The sequence below is a fragment of the Seriola lalandi genome, unplaced genomic scaffold, assembly GCF_002814215.2.
Source record: "Seriola lalandi dorsalis isolate HSWRI2012SDOR001 ecotype SW California unplaced genomic scaffold, Sedor1 jcf7180002054657, whole genome shotgun sequence".
Lineage (NCBI taxonomy): Eukaryota > Metazoa > Chordata > Actinopteri > Carangiformes > Carangidae > Seriola > Seriola lalandi.
The window spans coordinates 1,607,923-1,627,263 of record NW_019525210.1 but is presented as its reverse complement, the minus strand read 5'-3'; the positions used below and the strand labels follow the sequence as shown (position 1 = coordinate 1,627,263).

The following is a 19,341-nucleotide window of genomic DNA, read 5'->3' as shown; positions in this document are numbered from 1 at the left end:
TATTTCCATGTACACAACAAACAGTAAAAAAAATATGAGGGTGTTATGGTCTTATTGTAATTTATTTCAGCTTAAGTTTGCAAATATAAAATACAAACATTCATATTTACCAGAATAAACACAGCATCAGAGGAGATACAATCTGTTTTCTACACATTTCTTTCCCCATTTTGTATGTGACAATCATACAAGAGCTTCAAAAAGCTTGCAACAGATTTCTACAGTAACTAACATTGTGTGATTTCAGCCATTACAACAAACAGCAGTGACCTCTTCTACCACAGCAAAATGTACAATCAGTAGTTCTCCATCATGGAAAAATAAAATATACATAATGTTTGAATGAGAAATGGAAGTGAGCCCTAAGAACAGGAGGGTGGAACAAAATCCATGAGGGTTCATTTTCAGGGAGCTACAATTTCCAAGCAGCTCTCATTTATTTGCATCCCTATCTGTAACATTCCTGAGTGTTCAGCGAGTGTGAAGTTATTTAATGCTATCTCTGTATTAACATGAAATGGAAGAAGTGACGCAGTGTTGATGTCATGTCGCACAGTCTTGACTTTGAGTCTTCGGTAACTAGTTCAAGTAATTCTTTAACAGACTAAAAAGAGCACATAGAAAACTACACATTAAAATATTACAAGCTTTTCTAATATTTATAATAGTGACTTGCGATGCATTGTTCATTTGAGGCATTTTAGTGAATAAGCATAGATGTAAAATTACAAGATGAAAGATCCCCTTAAAGCTACAGAGAACTGTCACACTAATTGCATTTAGCAGCTAAAGAGCCAGATGTTTCCCAGAGGAGATGGTAAAGACCGAAAACTAAAACAGTGAATATAAAACATAATTTAACCAATAAATTATAACGGTCTGCTCTGTAACTGCTGGATGTTTAAATAAGCAACTGTTTGCAGTATCAGCTTAAAAGGTGATGGTATGTCAATGTGTTCACAGGAGGAAACTTTGCACATCTATTCAGCGAGGCAGGTGCATAGCAGCAGGCTTAAACTTGGCAAACAAAGAAATCCTGCACACTGTCTGACTAGCAGCAAACAATTTAATTGCAACGTTTTGGTCTTAGATGTTCATCAGGCAAATGGTTCTCCAGCATCATGGAGCCCTCTTAAATAGGAGTGGCTGAGTTGGCAGCCAATTGTCTCAATGTTGTGTTCACAACTTGTTCAAATCTGTTACTGCAGGTTTAGGTACGCTGCCTGTGCCTCAGTTGATCTCCTTCTATGTTAAACTGCTTTCATGGGGCAGATACAATCCAAAACAAATATCTAACAATTTGGGTTTTTGTATTCTGGATCCCATGCACATGTTGCCTTGTGCTTCCTACTGGTATGACCATTTTTCAGTCCTCTGCAACTCTGGTTTTTGCTTTAGCTGCTAGATGTTTTGACTTTCTTCAGAGGTTAGCCACTAACTTTTATCTCATGTCTGCTTTGGCTGTGGGCAAATAGTGTCTATTGGCTCATCTAAGCTTGTTAGACGAGACATTTTGAACTTATTGACACATATTTGGCTAAGTTTGTCCCACATAGAGCAAATTCACCTCTTTAACAGTCGCCTCTACAGTTGACTTCATATTCAGTTAGTGTGACCTCTGTGTGTGCTGTGCTGTCTGCCACATCTCTGTGATACAACTGAGGGGAACAAATTTATGTTTTTAAAATCCTAAAGGTGGCTAGTGACTAGTGGCTTTGAGTAAATGTACACCTGTTGCATCTTTGTTCAAGTGAGTGTTAACTTCAGTCCAAGGCCAGGTGATGGTCATCAGAACGACACTGACTCAGGCACACAACAACAACTTTGGAGAGCCATATAGCTTAAGACTGATTTCTGAATAGAATGGAGGGTTAAAAGTGAAACATGTACAACAAATACATAATTTGTGAAATTCTTAATTTGCTGAATATTGAAGTGTGTACTTTTAGTATTAATAATAACAGCAATGCCACAGGGGGGGGAATCTTCCTACTGGATAAGAAACTTGTGACAACACCGGTGTTACAGATTAGACCAGACATTAGGACGCTTGTCGGCTCAATATCTGTAGATCAGATGTCAGTGTTTCCCACACATTAATTTATTTGTGGCAGCCTGCCACAATATCAACAATGTCCACTGAATATTGACATTTATATTATCTTTTTTACTATTTCAAATAGATAAAATCCCTCACACTCATATTCAACAGAGCATCTGTCATAGTTGGACTGGACATCAGGAGCACCAGAAGAAATCCCACCAGATTAGTGTGTCGTCCAAAACTCCATAGTGTTGTTACTGTGTGTGTGTGTGTGTGTGTGTGTGTGTGTGTGTGTGTGTGTGTGTGTGTGTGAGAGAGATTTGGGCTGTGAGCTAGGGAAGGTTGTTATCTGTTTGACACAATGTGAAGCAATGGAGCTGTGTATATTTATCTGATAAACGTGGGAACAACCACTGGAACGCGAAAATGAACTAAATGAGTTTTATGTCTATTAAGGAAAATGAACAAGAAGACGGTGGCCAAGTTGCCATGTAACACTGGTAACATCTACAACCGCGTCAACCCTAATTAATAATCAAGTAGTGATTGATATTATTACATTAAGATTTTTATTGAAAATATGTTTACTGTTAATGTGGAAAAAAAATATCCATCTTTTAATTTTTTAAGTGTAACTTCACTGAGAAAAACGTTGGTCCTTATTTTGATCATCTGGAATGGCAGAACTGGACTTCTGGTGCAAAACAGCTGAAGTAAACAGATTCATGTTTTTATGATTATCATCTGGAAATACGAAAATATAATTTGAACGACCTGCACATTTTAAAGGCAAAAGCACTTATTACATTTAAATACATTGCTTTAAACAGCATAAACTTGATAGCTTAACTTCTCCCTCGTAGACCGAATGTAACATTTACATTTTGACAAACGTCATGTTTTTGAATATGTGCAAACACTTGAATGTCCCTGTGCTCATCAAGAGAACATCTGTTATTTTAAAAAGATCATCTGTCATGTCAATATGCCTGTTTAACTTTATTTAAAACAATTCATAATTTTTTTCAGTGTTAATAAAAATGTACCCAAAAGGGTAAACATGAGGAACGCAACCTCAAGTTAATTGCACATTAATTGCTGTATTGTTATTACTTCAGTTAACCTGCAGATGATGGTCTGCTTCATGTAAACTTGTTTAAAGTATTTTCTTGCAGTGTAAATGCTACTGATATTTTAAGTAGTTTAAAGGGTTTTTGTGTTCAACAACAGTTTCCATGTTGTTTAACTTTAGAGTTCATAGTTAACTTGTAACAAGGAAACTGAATTTGTTTTTAATCTAAACTCAGGAAGGAATGATGTTGGATTTCAAGTGAACAGGAAGGAAAGGTTGTAGTGCAGCGTAAATATGTCAAGGTACAGTCATTATGTAAACACACTATTAATAACTCTCTGGAGACAAACATATTTTTTATGACTTTTTAAGTGAATGATCGTTATAAAATGTGCACCTTAGATTAGAGTCTCCAGTCACTTAGTTGTGACATCTCTCTTAGTTTTTCTTGAGGGGATTAACTTTGGTGTAGGGCATCTGATGTGAGCAATCGATTCAGCTGTGGGTTTCTTTCTCGTAACAGTCAGAGACTGAACATCTGTCCAGTAATAAGAGGTGTTGCATGTAGAGTGTGAGTGTGAGTCTGTGTGTGTGTGTGTGTGTGTGTGTGTGTGTGTGTGTGTGTGTGTGTGTGTGTGTGTGTGTGTGTGTTAGCTGGTCCCACCAAGTGAACCTCGTCTTGTCAGGCTCTGTGTGCTGCAGCTCAGGCCTCGAATATCTGCCAAACGGCTCGACTGAGGGACAAAACAAAAACACATGGCAGGTGTTAACATGCTGCACAAGTCTGTTTACAGATAAACACATACATGTCAATGCTGGGATTTCATCTGTTATAATTACTGAAAACAACGCAAAACTGAGAAATAACAAAGACAAGTTTGGTTTCTTTTATAAAAATGTTGTGTCTACTGAAAAAAGGATAAAATTTGATGGGCTAAAAATCTTATTCTTGAAGGGAAAGTTAGTTTTATACTGTATATTGTAATGTTTATGTCTACTACAAGTACATGCATGTCACAGTGGTTAAATAGACTGAATGACCAACAGTCTGCTCACCTGGGCTCCATCTTGACTGTCTCTGGCTCCAACATTTAACACATTCAGAGAGTTTGCCCTCTTCATCCTGAAAACAGGACAGAATATCATAATAATTAACATAATAAATAACAATAAATACACATCATGAGTAACTTAATCTTTATAAAAGGGTCAAAATGTCACTAAAAACGTTTTACTGCTTGGAAAAACAAGAGTTGTTGGGTGAAATGCAACAAACAAAGTTTAAACAAAGTGACTGAAAAAAAAAACTTAAAAAGAAAAGTCAGCCATAAATTTGCAGAAGTTAAGATCACCTTGTCCTCCAGTTGCTTGATATCAATTTTTTTCAGTCTTGAGTTCTTAATCAAAATATTGGATGAAATATGAAGAGCTTCCATTAAAAATGTACAGAAGCCCTAAAAGAAAGTGATAGAAAAGTTTTTTTTGTTGCCAAAATCAGTGTACGTCCATGAGCTACAAACCTTCCTGTACTGAGAGGACCTGGCTTCAGCTAGAGCTGCGCTCACAGTGGGGGTTTTGAAAACCATTCTAACGGAGTATTACCCAGCATTCCTTGGGGTTGTTTCCTCCATTCCGACCCCTCTCAGCTTGCGGACCAGTTTCTCGCTGCTCCGGCGAATTGACTCTCTGAGTTTGGTGAAGGAGCCGCTGCGCTTCAGGTTACTGAGTCCATCCTGTCTGGGGCCGCCGTCCTCGGCCCCGGACCAGCTGGGACGACCTTCTCCTGGAGGACGGACAGACAGAATCACAAAACATTGTTAGGTTTTCCCACGAACTTTAAGATTATAAACTAACATTCTGCAATGTTATTGATGAAACATTTGGTGGTTACAACCAAGGTTTTATTTTTCATAGTTTGTCACTAAAGCCTTTATTTGGTCTGGTATGACCATTAGCTTATTGTGGCTCATGTTGGCAAACGTTAGAAAGCTAATGCTGTGTAAGATTGCATCAGATTTCCACATTGATAACTCCTCTATACCTGTGCTACTGTTACACAATGTCTTAGTATACACCATTATATCATAGTTGTTACCAGTGGCCACATAAAGCCATTATTATGAACCTGTAAAGAAAAGTGTATCTCTACAATATAACAAGGTTCAAGATGAACCAGGAAATGTATCAGTAATACAAACGTCATTTAGGTTTTCAATATTTCCCTGTGTTTTCACTTTCAAAGCAGTGGTTTTCGATAACATGGTAACAACCTCTTGGTTGCATCATGCCAAGAATGATGACTGTAATTACAAAAACAAGATTAAGTGTTCTTGTGGGATGCACTATTTTCCCCATGTGTCATCCAAATCAATGTGGTGGTAGACATGTAATAAACCAAAATGACAAGTCCAAAAATACAACATCTTCTGCTTTGAGATAAATATCATTGTTTTGTACCTTCTACAGATCCAAACTCCTTTTCATGTGCTCTGGTCAGGATCTCTTTGTACAGAGCCTCAGCTTGTCTGTATTTCCCCTGTTTAAGGTAACATGATGCCTGAGATTGAGAGAGAAACAAAAGATGAGTGAAGAAAGCGAAGGTCTAGATGTGAGGAAAATGACACATGTATAATCTGATATCGTTCCATGAGCACTGTTCAGTATTGGTACTTGGAGGCCTAAATGAAAGAGTGACTTTATTACATAAAAGTTATAATTAACAGTTATTGTTTTGCAGTTGTCATATCAGGAAAAATGATGCGTGATCTAAGACCTTTCTACACTCTTCTCACCAGGTTGTTCTTGGTCTTGGCCACGTTCGCGTCGTCTGGTCCCAGTTTGCTCTGGTAGATGTGCAGGGCGCGTTCGTAGTACTGCTCCACCTCCTGGTACTTCCCCTGGTTCTGACATAGCAGAGCCAGGTTGTTGAGCTGCTTGGCCACATCTGGGTGGTCTGTACCCAGAACCTGATGGGAGACAAAATACACTGTCTGGTTGAAAAGTATATACAATATTTCCATAAGCAAGTGAAGTATTTATCTGATGCATGACACTGTTTGACATGACATTCTTTACTAAAGTAATAGTAGTAATACCATGCTGTAAAAATAGTTCATTCAAATACTTAAGTAGAAACACTATCCTACTATTAATAGGAAAGTACACTTAAAGTATCAAAAGTGAAAGTACTTTTTGCGCAGGAAAATGTCACCTATGGATGTTCCTTCATATACAGTAGAATTGTCTTATTATTAGTACTCATGATATGCAAGTAGAATTTTCCTGGTGTAGTTGATTGTTGATTGATTATCTGTAACAAGGTATCATACATAAAATCATATGTTTTTAATGGGACAACTAAATCTGCCAAAAATATATATGTAAAGTAAAAAGTACAATGTTCTACATTTAATGGTTTAATATCCCTCAACAAAAAAAAAAATCCTCAAAATGAGGACAATTTAGTGATTCTCATGTCTTCACAGTTTAGGACACAGTTTTAAAAGTTACATTATTTTCCTCTTCCCCCATGTTTTATTTGAAGTGTTGATCCATAAGAAGATATATTTGTGGTTTAAGCTCTATAAACAGCAGGTCAGTGGGTGACTGTTGTCTTGAGTGATCCAATAAAAATACAGCAGATTTCAGGAAAACACTCAGAGAAACCAAATCCTGCAAGGTTGGGTCCAGGTGGGCGGGGCTTGGGTCATGGCTGAGAGCAGTGACAGCTTTGTTGTGACATCACAAAGTTCCAGAAGTCCTGACCGCTGGTTTTAAGGCTCAGTGTCTGAATACAGGCTTTGTGCATTTCTCTGTGGACTGAGGCTTTGATACTTTCACAGTATTAATATAGAACCTAAACCTGCTTTATAATCAAACAACACATTTACTAACTTTAAGTTAGTAAAGGTTGGATAACTTTAAGTTATTAAATGTGTTTAGGGTTGAAGTTAGAATAGGGTTAGGTGAGTGTTAGGTTACAGTTAGTTATGTAGTAGTGATAATTAGGAGTTGTATGAACTCTGAGGCTCGGAAGTCTGAGAAGTGCAGTAATATAAAGTGTCTTTTCTCACCTTCTCTCTGATCTCCAAAGCTCTTTTACACAGTGGCTCTGCTTCCTTGTATTTTCCTCTTTTCCCATAAAGCACTGCAAGGTTATTGAGCGTTGCTGCTACCTGCACACACACACACATACACACATGTATATCACACACCAACTCAGTTGGTCCGATCTATACTACATTAAACAACCATAAAAAGACCAATGCAAGTATTTTCAGGTCAGAAGCAGCAACAAAATGAGATTGGAGGATCAGACATCTGTTAGGATACATCCCTGGCAAGTGAAAATAAAGTAAAACAAATACAAATACAAACTGTAGGAGCCATTTTTAGGTGAATATATGTAGATACCAAATTTGGCCCCTAGGTGTCCTCATTGTATTGTGTGTGTGTGAATTTATATATGGGTGGGAACATCCTGGCAGGTGTCAGGTGTTGCTAGACGGAAGGAGCACACAGTTTTTCGACCGCTACGCTATGCTACGACATGGTATGCTCCGCTCCGCTCCGCTCCGCTGTTGTTGCATTTGTTTGTATGAACTTTATCTGCACTAAGTAATGGATTCTTGCATGGTTAAAAGATCCAGACGGTGAAAAATAAAGAAAATATCAAACGAAGAAGCGAATCCGGAAGCTGTTTGTTTCATTGGACACAAGTGTAGTAGCAGCAAGCGCGTCGATTAGTTTTAGCCCGTCTATGCAGCCCCTCAGTGGCTTTAAGTTTAGGCTTAGCCGCTACACAAACCATGCTTCAGAAGTTACTACATCATCTGTGACTGCAGCTGCTTCATTAACTTACAGCTGGATGATCGATCCCAAGAGTTTTCTCCCTGATCGCCAACGCATCATTCAACAGGTTGGCTGCTTCTTTGTATTTGTTCTGGTCTCTGTAGGAAAAAAACATGTCACACTATCTGTCACCTCAGATCAGACTTTTCATATAAAAATCACATGGTTTTGATGAAAGGATTTAATTGTTCCAAGTACAAGAAGAATCGTATGGTGGTTGGTTTTATCATTAGTGATTTCCACGTATTACTTTCAAGTTTTATGGCTCAGATAAGTGTTAGGACTTCAACTAAAGTGTTTTGTTACAGAAACTGATCCCTAAATACTAAGAAATAGAAATCTGAGACATTTGTAACAACCTCAAACCTAACTTTGACACCCATCTCAAATGGGGACAACCAGATGCAGATGTAAATCAAGGATGTTCTTTTTTTTGGGGGGAGATTGATCAGCTTTAGCATTTGTCACCATGGTAACTAACTAGCCTCACCTGTACACAAGTGCCAGTATATTCAGCATGGTGGCTACGTCTGGGTGGGTGTGGCCTGAAGACTTCTCCAGGTCTTCCAAAGCCTGTTGAGACATGATCATCAGACTTAAACCTCTCTGGTGTGAAAGGAGCTAGAGCCGGTGCAGACTTCAGACCCAAACAGCAGCAGTTACATGCTGTGCAGGGGACCAGTTGGAGATGGAAGTCCTTCACACACCTGTTTGCAGAGCGGTACGGCGACTTCGTATCGTCCCTGGGATGCGTACTGGATGACAAGGTTGTGGAGCGTTCGAAGGCGGGCGGGAATCTCGTAGCCGCCCTGCTGGGCTGCAGCTGCTGCACTGCTGTGGTGAGGCTGGGACACTGAACAGAAATAAACAAATACAAAGCAGAATTTTCATGTCACATTTACAACTGGCCAAACTTTTACTTCAGTAAACAAACAGACAAGGCACCCCTCCAACATAAATGAGCTGGCTTGATTTAACTAGATTTGACCAAGATGCAAGTAATCACTTCAATCTAATAAAGTTCACTATTGAGTCACATTCATTCATCTATTTTTTCATCTACTTTGTCATGGTTTTAATTCATCATAGCTTTAAATGATCTGGTGTCTTGTTGCTGAAAAGTAGCCGTCATGTGACTGTCCACTCAAGGTGCTGTTGTACAAAATGACTTGAAGGAAAAGTTGAAGGTGTTGATGCTTTTGCAGAACACATTTTCTGGATGAGAAAATAAGATGTCTCATGCTTTAAACTCATTATCACTACATGTGATGCAGATGCTCACAATGTGACATCAGAGCTTGAAATGTCTTTGTTGTGTGTGAAGAGTTGTGACTCAAAATATCATGAGCAGAGGAAATACAGTTACACTGAGTGTATCTAGAGAATGAAGACTTGTTCAACATTTGGGACAGTGAGTTGTACAGATCACCAGCTACAAACCTGTTGGACAACTGTGATTAGTAAAGGGAGAAACAAAAATATTTTCACACCAGCAGACTTTTTGAGATTTATTTTCTGAGCTTTTACACCATCTTACACCATGCTGGCAAAATCAAGGCGGCTTGTGTGATGCTCACAGCATTCAATGACACAAACTAAACACCAATGTCTCTCTATACAACACCTCCACTGCAGTGAAACAGAATCTCAAATCTCTGCAAATAAAAGTTTGGTTTTGTTTTAATTTTGGTAAATTAACCCTTTTTATATTTGACCTGCATGGCTTAGATAAAGATGAGCATATCGCATTCACACACCCCAGCAGAACCTTACTCTGTGACTGTTCCTCATCCTCAGTAGGAAAGAGATCATCCAGAGACTCTTTGTTGGAGGACGTGTCTTTGTCATCCTGAGAGGAGAAACAAACACACTCAAACAGATAAACTGCAGATACATTATGTCATCACATTTGCAGTATTTCCCTACATGCAGGATGTACAGTGTTTTTATAATGAATTAAAACGGCTGGATATCAGCAGATAGTCAAATTACTATCTGTGACTATAATGACTATAGTCAAATGACTATAGTCAAATGACTATCTGTGATGGGAAAAGTGTTGCTCGCACTGTATGTATCTGTCCAACATGAAGCAGCAGGCAGACAAAGTTAGCGACTAACTGGTGAAGAAAGTGGAACATCTAGCAGCTAAAGAAACACAGAACGGCTGCACAAAACAACACACAACAGTTTTCTACTAAAGTATGACACTTAAGGTTTAATTTCTCCTTAGCTGAGTTACTTAAGGTTGTTGCACAGAATCTCTTAAAAGGTTTCCTTAGTTGAGGAAAAAAGTTTAGGCATTTGCAGCAGTGAAAGAGACTTAATAGAAAGACATGACATATCTCGACTAAACCTGACAGGAAGAATCATATGGCATAAAACCATAGAGCGATCATTAAGCTGCAGAAAGTAGAGTGATCTAACCTAACTGTATCTCAGACTTTAAGTAAAATCTTAACTTGAGGCCCCAGATATTTTCTCTCAGACGTTGGTGTGAATACTGGACTTACATTCACATTGTTTTTTTCCATTTCTGCTGAATGTGTAAATAAATAACTGTTTGCTACAGGAATAGATCAGACGTCACAACTTACTGAGACGATAATTCTTTTGCCCCCTAGAGGTCACAAGAATTAATAACTGCAGCTTTAAGGATCCATTTAAATGCTGACTGTGGCTCGTCTTGACTACACTCATTTAAGAAATTGTCAAGTTCAGATAGGCCTACACTACTCTCTCAGGTTTCACTCAGATCAGGTTTATATTTCAGACTGCTTTCCCTGAATCACACACAACACACAGCCCTGACAGAGGCCTTGTGATGAAATGTGTTGGTTAAATAAAGAGCAAGTCAACTACTGTTGCCAAGCTATTTATCCACTTTTGATCCTTTGTTATTTGATCACCTAGTTGGCTGATGAGGAAGTGATAAAAATCTCCCTGAACATACACAAAGACATGTTCGTGTTTATGTGTCCTCACCAGCTGCGGCTCCTCCTGGTCGTATTTACGTATGGAGGACATGAACTGCAGGTGTCTGTTCTGCTCCTCCAGGGTGACCACCTCCTGCTCCCTGTCCTGCAGCCGCTGCTGAGCACCAGCCAGCTCGTCCCTCAACCACTGGTTCTCCTGACAAAGACGACGCACCTGAGAAGGAGGCAGAGGACGCAATGATGAAAAGAACGAAAGAAAGAGAGGAGAAATGATGTAGGGTTGAGAGGATGACGAAAGGATGACAAGAGAAGAGAAAATGGAGGAAGAGGGTGTAGAGGGAAAGGAAGGAAAGGAGGAAGAGGATGAATATGGGAGGGAGGGAGGAGAAAGATGGAGAAATGGTGAAATGACATAAAGGACAGGAAAGATGAAGAACAGAGAGGAGGAAGACAAGAATGAGTAGTAAGAAAGGAAGAAAGGGAAGAGTAAAGGAAGAAAAAGAAGCAAGGGGAATGGATGATTACATGGAGAAGGTGAAGGAGGAGGATTTCAGTATACTAGCAAAACAAAGATGGATTAAAACTCCCCACACAGAAAACACAGTGGAGGGTTTAGCGGAGGGTTGGTGGAGTCACCCTGTATGTTGAAGAAAATATGACCCTCAGTGAACCTCCCATCTGCTCTTTATCTCTTCAGATCTTCTTCTTCCTTTTTCTTCTTATTTTTTACAGAAACGTACCTGAGCTCGCAGCTTCTGTTTCTCCGCCTCCAGTGATCCCAGGTGAGCCGACAACGCCATCATCACCTGAGGAGACAAGAGACAACTGAGACATGAAGCACAGAAGAAAAATACAGCAGCATATTCAAATGAACATCAAAATGTAGACACACGGACACATGGAACTTTTCCTGCACATTTTATAGGGAAGCATGAAAGGCTCCAAAGCTATTACATCATAAGAACATTTTAAAATAATACTTAATTGCATTTTTAATGCTCATCTAATACTACAGCTTGTAAATATTGTAATTTCTGTTCTCCTCGCTTTTAAATACACCTTTAATGTTAAATAAACTTTTACTTTAATCAGTTTTATTTGTACTTTTGTACTGAGCTTTTAATGCCCTTTTACTTATGGCACTTATTACATCAGCTTTTATTCTAACCTATTTGATTAAAGTGTTTTTGTGTGGGAAAGTCATCTTTAAGATATTCAGATAAATTAACTTAATGGACCTTCCTAAATTGCATTTTTCCCCACAGTTACATGGATGTTGCCTGACTTCTGTGAGATTTGTACTTTTTTTTGTAATTTTGGACAAAAAATTTAAACTGAAGTAGCAGAGAAATGAAAATGATAACATTTTTAAAAATACATAAAAATAATAGTAAAGAAGAGTGTACCGCCTCACCTGTCCACGTGGCTGCTTTTACATCGGGCGCTTTAAGAGGCGCTTGAAAGATAGAATAGCAGAACACAAATATGCCATAAAAACTCATAATGTTGATTACACTATGGAACGCCACTTCCATATTTGTCCTAACACCAACGACAGCCTTTTGAAAGTGGAAGGTATTGAGCTTGTGGAGCAGCCCATCAGAGGAGGTGATCGCCTCAATAGATAACTCCAGTGGGAGACTTATAGGATTTTGATGCTTTGGTGTATCCAGGCCTTAATGAGGAAATAGATGTCAGACCTCTCTTCTAAAATGGCTTACCCCTCTCTTTATTGTTCACAAATGGTTGGTATCACTAATTTCTAATGATTATAATTATGATGTAATCAATATCTTCTTGTCTACATAACCTACTTGTAATATATTATACGATATGCTAGTGAGATCTGTCTATGCAAGGAATCATGACACTCCATTCTGGTTTACTTCTCTTTGCAACCACGCCCTGAGGAAGACCCTGTTGTGGTTGAAACCAGTCTGCGTTTTTTTCCCTTTTTGGAAGTTTTTTTGTTACATATTTTACTCTGATGTGCCTTTACACAAAAAAGGCATTTTAATTACATCCTTGGCTCCATGCAAGTGTGCCTGAACTAAGACCAGCAGCTTTGAAAAATCTTTTTTTGGAAACCACAAGAAAACAGAAGAAAATTAACCATAATTTTAACTTTGTCCTTATTCCACTCTTGTGTTTGTACCTGTGCCTCGCTCAGCCCCAGCTCTATCCTCTCCAGTGATTGGCAGATGATGCTGCTTTTCTCCTGCTCCACGCTTTTGCTGCTCTCTGGCGCCGGCCGGCTCTCCATCGCCTCCTGCAGGCTCTCCAGCAAACCGCGGTTCTCTCCTCTCAGCGCCTCCAGCCCTGCGATCACCTGCTGCGTGCTGCACAGAATCTCCTCCGCCGACAACATGGCTCCAACTCTGAGGTTCCTCCTCTCACAACAACTGACCTGGGAACAGCAAAAACAGTGACACATGAATTTCTGAAAATGACTCTTTATAGCAGTACTTGTAAAAGAAGCAGTAGTGATAGAGGCAATGGCCACTACCACTACCCTCGTGGCATTAGAAGTAGTAATATATTTACCAGCAGTAGTAGAAGTAGTCATCATAATAGCAGCAGTATTGGTAATATAATAATAGTAGAAGGAGGAGTGGTAGTGGTGACATAGCAGGAGAAGTAGTAGTATTATGACTACTACTAGTATTTGTAGCTAACAGTACCAGGAGAAGAGGTGGGAGGCCAACTAGTCTTAGTAGTAGCAACACTGGCAGAAGTAGAATATAAGTTGTAATAGTATCAGCAATGTACCAAACGAAAACTTCAACTAGCAACATATGAGGATTAGTGTAGCAGCACCATCTTTGAATGCAAGCAGAGTTTAAACTGTATTTGCAAATTTATCTTAATAGCATTTAAAAACCGGTATAGTACTGATTTACTATCAACTTTGTGGTCCAGTCTCTTTTGATAAAGGTAAAGAGGAGAAGAGAAGACATTTGGATATAGATCACAGACAGTGACTGAATCTAAATAGAAGCTGTGATTTCTTATTGGTTTCACTGAATTAATCCATTTCTGTCAGTAAACAGATTTGATTGTAAAAGGTAAGGGGAAAGGATAAAGGTGTCCTTTGGGTTTCATTGTCAGCAACTTCAGTAAATACAAACATGCTGGTTTTCAGTTTCCTCTTCTCTGCTCTGATCTGACAGGAGAAGTAGGGATATGGAACTAAATACAAACGTTACAGTTCATGGTTAACATGCAGGCAGATTGTTATCCAAAGGTCAGCATGAGTCCAAATATTTCTCTTTGCATGTCAGGTCATCAACTATATCAGGTTTAGAGCGTTAGTTTAAGACAGTGTGTTAAGTCTAAGAAAAAAACTGTAGATTTTTTTGTCTCACGTCGGCAGAAATGCTGCGTGTCACTGTAACTGAATAGAGGAGTTTTAATATAAGACTTTGCTTCAGATTTCCAAAAGTGATTTCTGAAATACATTTCAAGACTGACTTTTCACTCTCATGTAGTTCAAATGAAGTATCTTTCTATCTGTTTTGCTTTGATTTTATTCCGTCATAAAAAACCTCAATCTAACACCTTGTGCAAATATTCTGAGGACACTCAGTCCAACATGAAACATGGAGACAGAACACAAACAAAATGAGCAAAAGAAAAACAACATACAACACAAACAACCTGTTATGATATATCTGAGTATTGTTATGTTATGTATCTATCTATCTATCCACCCAGTCACAGAAAAACAGTTTTTTAATAAAAGAATTATAAACCGAAACTAAATGATGGTTTGGATTTTGGTATTTTTTCCGGTCTTTACAGGCAACTGGTATCCCTCTAGAGTATGTTTCTGCATCTATGAACACAATTAACATGTTTTTATAGTAATATAATAGTATCATTGTTGATGATCAATATAATTAATTATGAGTTGGAAATGCTAATGTGAGTCTTTCAAATAATATCTCATTCATGTGTGGAGCATGAAACACTTCTGAAAGAAATATTCAAAACAGTGAATTATTGCATTATAACGTTATGTCTTACATTGTTTCTGCTGTATTTGTGTGAATAAACAGTAAAACAATATTTTTTATAATCTCGAACTGTCCTACAATAATATTTTGAGTGATTCTGATCTATAGGCACTTGTGTCACTTCTCTTGTATTTATAGGTTCCTATGAATAGATATCAGAAATATATTGACCAAAATCAACCTGGACTTGAGAGGGTTACTTGTTAAAATATAAGAAAAACACACACACACACACACACACACACACACACACACACACACACACACAGTCTATGCCTTTTGTTTACTGTTGGCGGCGCAACAGGCCTCAGGGTCGGTTTTCCAACACGTCAGGAATAACGTACTTTCATGCCAATTTACAGCTGCCACAACCCTCTCAGCTGATTTAACAACTACTGCGTCACATTACGAGACATTTCCGTTCATTTCTACAATTTAAATGAATTTAATTTTTGCTGTGACTGAGTGAAAACATCATTGGCCGCTGTACAACACATAAGCGTCTGTCTGTGGTTGATAATTATGCTCTACAACAGGATGTAAACAAACAGGTACACACGCAGACTTCATTTCAGATCCAAATCAACAGTTATTTATAGCCTACCTGCTAAGTCCGGGCTGCGGCGGCGTGGTTTGGTCTTTTTGTCCACTCTGAGCTGGTGTTGTTGTTTTTCTGTGGACAGAGGGACCTGTCAGACACCGCGGAGCATTTGCTCTCACAGTATCTGTCCGTTTATTTAACGTTGAACAGGTGAGACGGTGAAAACTGGAGGCTGTAAGTCATTCACCTGCCGCCTCCTCAGCTCTCAGCTGCTCCTGTCTTTAACCGGCGTCAACTTCCGGTTCTCACCTTCAAACTAAAAGCCTCAATGCGCAAGAAAGGCGATATCGCTGCATTGTAGTTACACGGTATAACATCCACATAAGTGTTTTTGTAACTAATCTAAATATTCTCGTTTTACATTTACATAGATAATGGGAGCTTAACGGATGTGTTTCTGATATGTATTTACACAAAGTCTGACTTGAAGGTTGATATGTAATAATCAATTTTGTCCTCAACACATGTTTCTGGCTTTCAAACAAAATTAAATTTTAACACACATATTTTTTAGTTTTAGGCCCAAGAATGGCGTCCCTTAGGCTCATGAGTATCCAGCTTATCAGTCATGTCTTGGTTTTAGATCAGATTTGGGATGTGATGTGGAATCACATTTTGCATCGCCTGTCTTTGTCCATAGCACTGTCAGCACTGGAGGATCATGGGAAAACGTGGTAATTCATATTTCTTTATGCAACATTAAAACAAACGCTTCTGATCGCTGTCTGTTGTCTGTACAGGCTCATCTTCAATAACCACTCTGTTTAATTTCACTGACTCGTCACCAGTAACTGTAGACAAAATTGTCACGCAACACACAACTTGCCCTCTGCATTACAGGCGTCAGGATTCAACTTTCACATCAGCATCAATACTCTTCTTATCTCACCAACTTCTTCATGTCAGACTGTATCCAGAAAACACAATAACAGTATACTTGGCTACACTAAACTGGGATCAGGTCTGAGGCACATTTATGCAGAATTTTATGTTAATATGTGCAATATCTCAATCGAGATGTAGGTCTATCATTTACCACAAGATGGAGTTTCTGAAGCTTTGTGACTTTTATTTATCCACAGTAAACAGACCACAAAACAAAAGGCGTGCACGAGCAGTTTACACATGGAGACACAGAGGAGCCTGTAGCTTCCTGCGTCACATCAAATCCTTTTTGAAGTAAAAACATCTTTCCATGACAGAAGGATGGACTTTGCTCATCCCCAACAAAGAAGAATGCCAAGACATTGGAACAGCATAGATGACTAAATCATTAATAGATAAATAAATACACAAATTGTAGAATATTAAAATAATAAAGCATTGTGAAATAACTTGATATACTTGATATATCTAACCTGAGTAGAACTCAACATTAGAGCCTTGAAATAAAAGTACGTCGCGCTTTTATACTTTTTATTCTGAAGGCGAAGTCTCACGATTTCCTGCATTTGTCTAGTTATGTCTGTCAGACTTGACAAAGCTGAGGAGCTTACCTGATCCCATGTTTCCCACCATACACCGCGGCACCGGGGTTGGCCGTCATGTCCACTAGACAAGGCCATCTGCCGGAGAGATGAGCTGCCTGCAAGAGGAGAGAGGAAGAAGACAGATTATTAATGACACATAATCAACGGTTCACTTTGACAGTGTGTGTTTGAGCCCCATTGAGGGGGTGGGGGCCTTACACTCTCCCCTTCTCTAGACATTTTAAAAGATACAATTACTTATGTTTGTTGGTTATATGTATTATGATATATTCATGTTTTATTTTAATAGTTCTGTCCCGTGATTAAATTAAACTACCACTCTTTCTAAGTTACTAACAATATTTTATTTTCTGGTACAATCACTCACTTATTACCAAACTGATTTAGGACTGAAATGAAAATGTAAATAATTTGGTGTTATAATAATCATAATTTAAAAATATACACATTTCACTGACAGGTTAACAAATATAACTGATGTAAATAAACCTTAGAAATCAGAAAACAGCAGGCTACTACCTTTTTTGTGTTCAGTCAAGCTGAGATGCTTCAATCTGTGTTGTGATTTGTCTTAGGTGTTGTTTAATTTTGTTTTGCAGTGCTTGCATTTTACTTACTTATGTTGTATTGTTGGTCTCACAGATTAGCATATCCATGCAGTCAGATTAACTGGGCTGTATGTGTGTGTGTGTGTGTGTGTGTGTGTGTGTGTGTGTGTGTGTGTGTGTGTGTGTGTGTGTGTGTGACCCAGAGGTCACAGTGTGGAACCTCCATTAGTCTTATTAAAGTCACATTAGCTAAGCTGGTGGAGGAACAATCAATTTACAGCAGCAGTCATTGGCCACGGTTCAGCAGCTTAACATTAAGTCACTGCAAACAAACAGGATGTAAAGAACAAGCCCTGTATGTTTTTTGTGGGAGTGGAGAGACAGTCAGGCTGTATCCATCCCTCATTCCCTGTATTTTCCTGTTCTCTCTTCCCTTGTATAGTTTGTTTTTCCCGAAGCCTGTTAATCCTGTTTGCCTCAGGTTCATCATTCCAGTCTCTCCTGTTTCCTGCCACATCCAGCTCAGTCTTCATCTCTTGCTCCAGTTTGGATCACCAGTTTAACTGCCTGCCCCGCTCCGCTAATACCAGTTTCATTCACCTACCACTCTCCTGTGACAGCTCTGGCTCAGCCCCTTCATCTGTAATCTCCACAAGTCTACAATAATATTACCTTTGAACTGCAGTCTCGTTTGTGTTCTGCCTCTTGGCTCCCAAGATCGCACTGACCATAACACAGTATAGTAAGGCAAACAAATGCCAAAAAAAGTCATATTATAGTAGAGCATAAAAATGTCAAAAAACGTCATAGTATAGGATGGCATTATATTTCATAAAAACCTCATCATATAGTCTGGCATGAAAATGTAAAGAAATGTCATATCATACTAAGATATAAAAATGTCAAATAACATCATAGTATGGTCAGGTATAAAACGCCATAGCATAGCAAGGCAAAAAAATATCAGAAGAATTATGGTATATTAAGAAATAAAATGTCATAGTATATTAAGGCATTAAAATGCCAAAAAGCTTCATTGTATAATATGGCGTTAAAATGTAAAAAAAAATCATAGTATACTATGGCATGAAATTTCAAAAAAAGGTCATACTATAGTAAGGCATAAAAAGTCATAAAAACGTCATAGTATCGTAAGGCATAAAACGTCATAGTATAGTAAGGCAAAAAAAGTCATATTATAGTAGAGCATAAAAATGTCAAAAAACCTCATAGTATTGTATGGCATAAAATTTCAAAAAAACATCATAGTATAATAAGGCATAAAAATGGCAAAAAACGTCATAGTATAGTATGGCATAAAATTTCAAAAAACGTCATAGTATAATAAGGCATAAAAATGGCAAAAAACGTCATAGTATAGTATGGCATAAAACGTCAAAAAAAAATTAATATATTAAGCCATAATAGGTTATAAAAACGTCATAGTATGGTAAGGCATCGAATGATATAGTATAGTAAGGCATAAAAATGCTAAAAAAGGTCATAGTATAGTATGGCATAAAAATGCTAAAAAAAACGTCATAGTATAGTATGGCAAAAAGTGTCAAAAAAACATAATAGTATATTTAGCCATTAAGGGTTACAAAATCGTCATAGTATGGTAAGGCATTGAATGATATAGTATAGTAAGGCATAAAAATGCTAAAAAACGTCATAGTATAGTATGGCAAAAAATGTCAAAAAAACATAATAGTATATTTAGCCATAAAGGGTTATAAAAACGTCTTAGTATGGTAAGGCATCAAATGACATAATATAGTAA

The 19,341-nt window shown here is 38.2% G+C and overlaps 1 protein-coding gene and 1 long non-coding RNA gene across 3 annotated transcripts; one reads left to right on the top strand and one right to left on the bottom strand.

Moving 5' to 3' along the window:
- Nucleotides 1-43: 43 nt before the first annotated feature.
- Nucleotides 44-15,797, bottom strand: klc3 (kinesin light chain 3). 2 transcript variants are annotated; one of them, XM_023420733.2, is made up of 14 exons: nucleotides 15,524-15,797; nucleotides 13,059-13,310; nucleotides 11,644-11,709; nucleotides 10,953-11,117; nucleotides 9,741-9,816; nucleotides 8,675-8,820; nucleotides 8,458-8,540; nucleotides 7,978-8,065; nucleotides 7,190-7,291; nucleotides 5,909-6,082; nucleotides 5,574-5,673; nucleotides 4,719-4,899; nucleotides 4,173-4,239; nucleotides 44-3,850 (listed from the first exon to the last, which is right to left on the bottom strand). In XM_023420733.2, the coding sequence occupies exons 2-14, from the start codon at nucleotides 13,269-13,271 to the stop codon at nucleotides 3,767-3,769; spliced, it is 1,545 nt and encodes a 514-aa protein (XP_023276501.1). In that variant the 5' UTR covers nucleotides 13,272-13,310; nucleotides 15,524-15,797; the 3' UTR covers nucleotides 44-3,766. The 2 variants fall into 2 exon arrangements, with proteins under 2 accessions (XP_023276501.1, XP_023276500.2); XM_023420732.2 differs by lacking the exon at nucleotides 15,524-15,797 and having other exon boundaries at nucleotides 13,059-13,355.
- LOC147818296 (uncharacterized) lies at nucleotides 7,897-11,996 on the top strand. Its single transcript, XR_015438114.1, has 3 exons — nucleotides 7,897-8,034; nucleotides 8,586-8,806; nucleotides 10,956-11,996. It is a non-coding gene; the product is annotated as an uncharacterized LOC147818296 (long non-coding RNA).
- Nucleotides 15,798-19,341: the final 3,544 nt, after the last annotated feature.

What these genes read in the sequence shown, in the direction of transcription:
- klc3 (XM_023420732.2), bottom strand. Translation starts at nt 13,337, where the DNA reads ATGTGTCACTGTTTTTGCTGTTCCCAGGTCAGTTGTTGTGAGAGGAGG. An exon ending in ACCAGGAGGAGCCGCAGCTG is followed by an intron (nt 9,817 to 10,952) that starts GTGAGGACACAT and finishes TTCTCCTCTCAG; the next exon opens with GATGACAAAGACACGTCCTC. An exon ending in TTGGGATCGATCATCCAGCT is followed by an intron (nt 7,292 to 7,977) that starts GTAAGTTAATGA and finishes GTGTGTGTGCAG; the next exon opens with GTAGCAGCAACGCTCAATAA.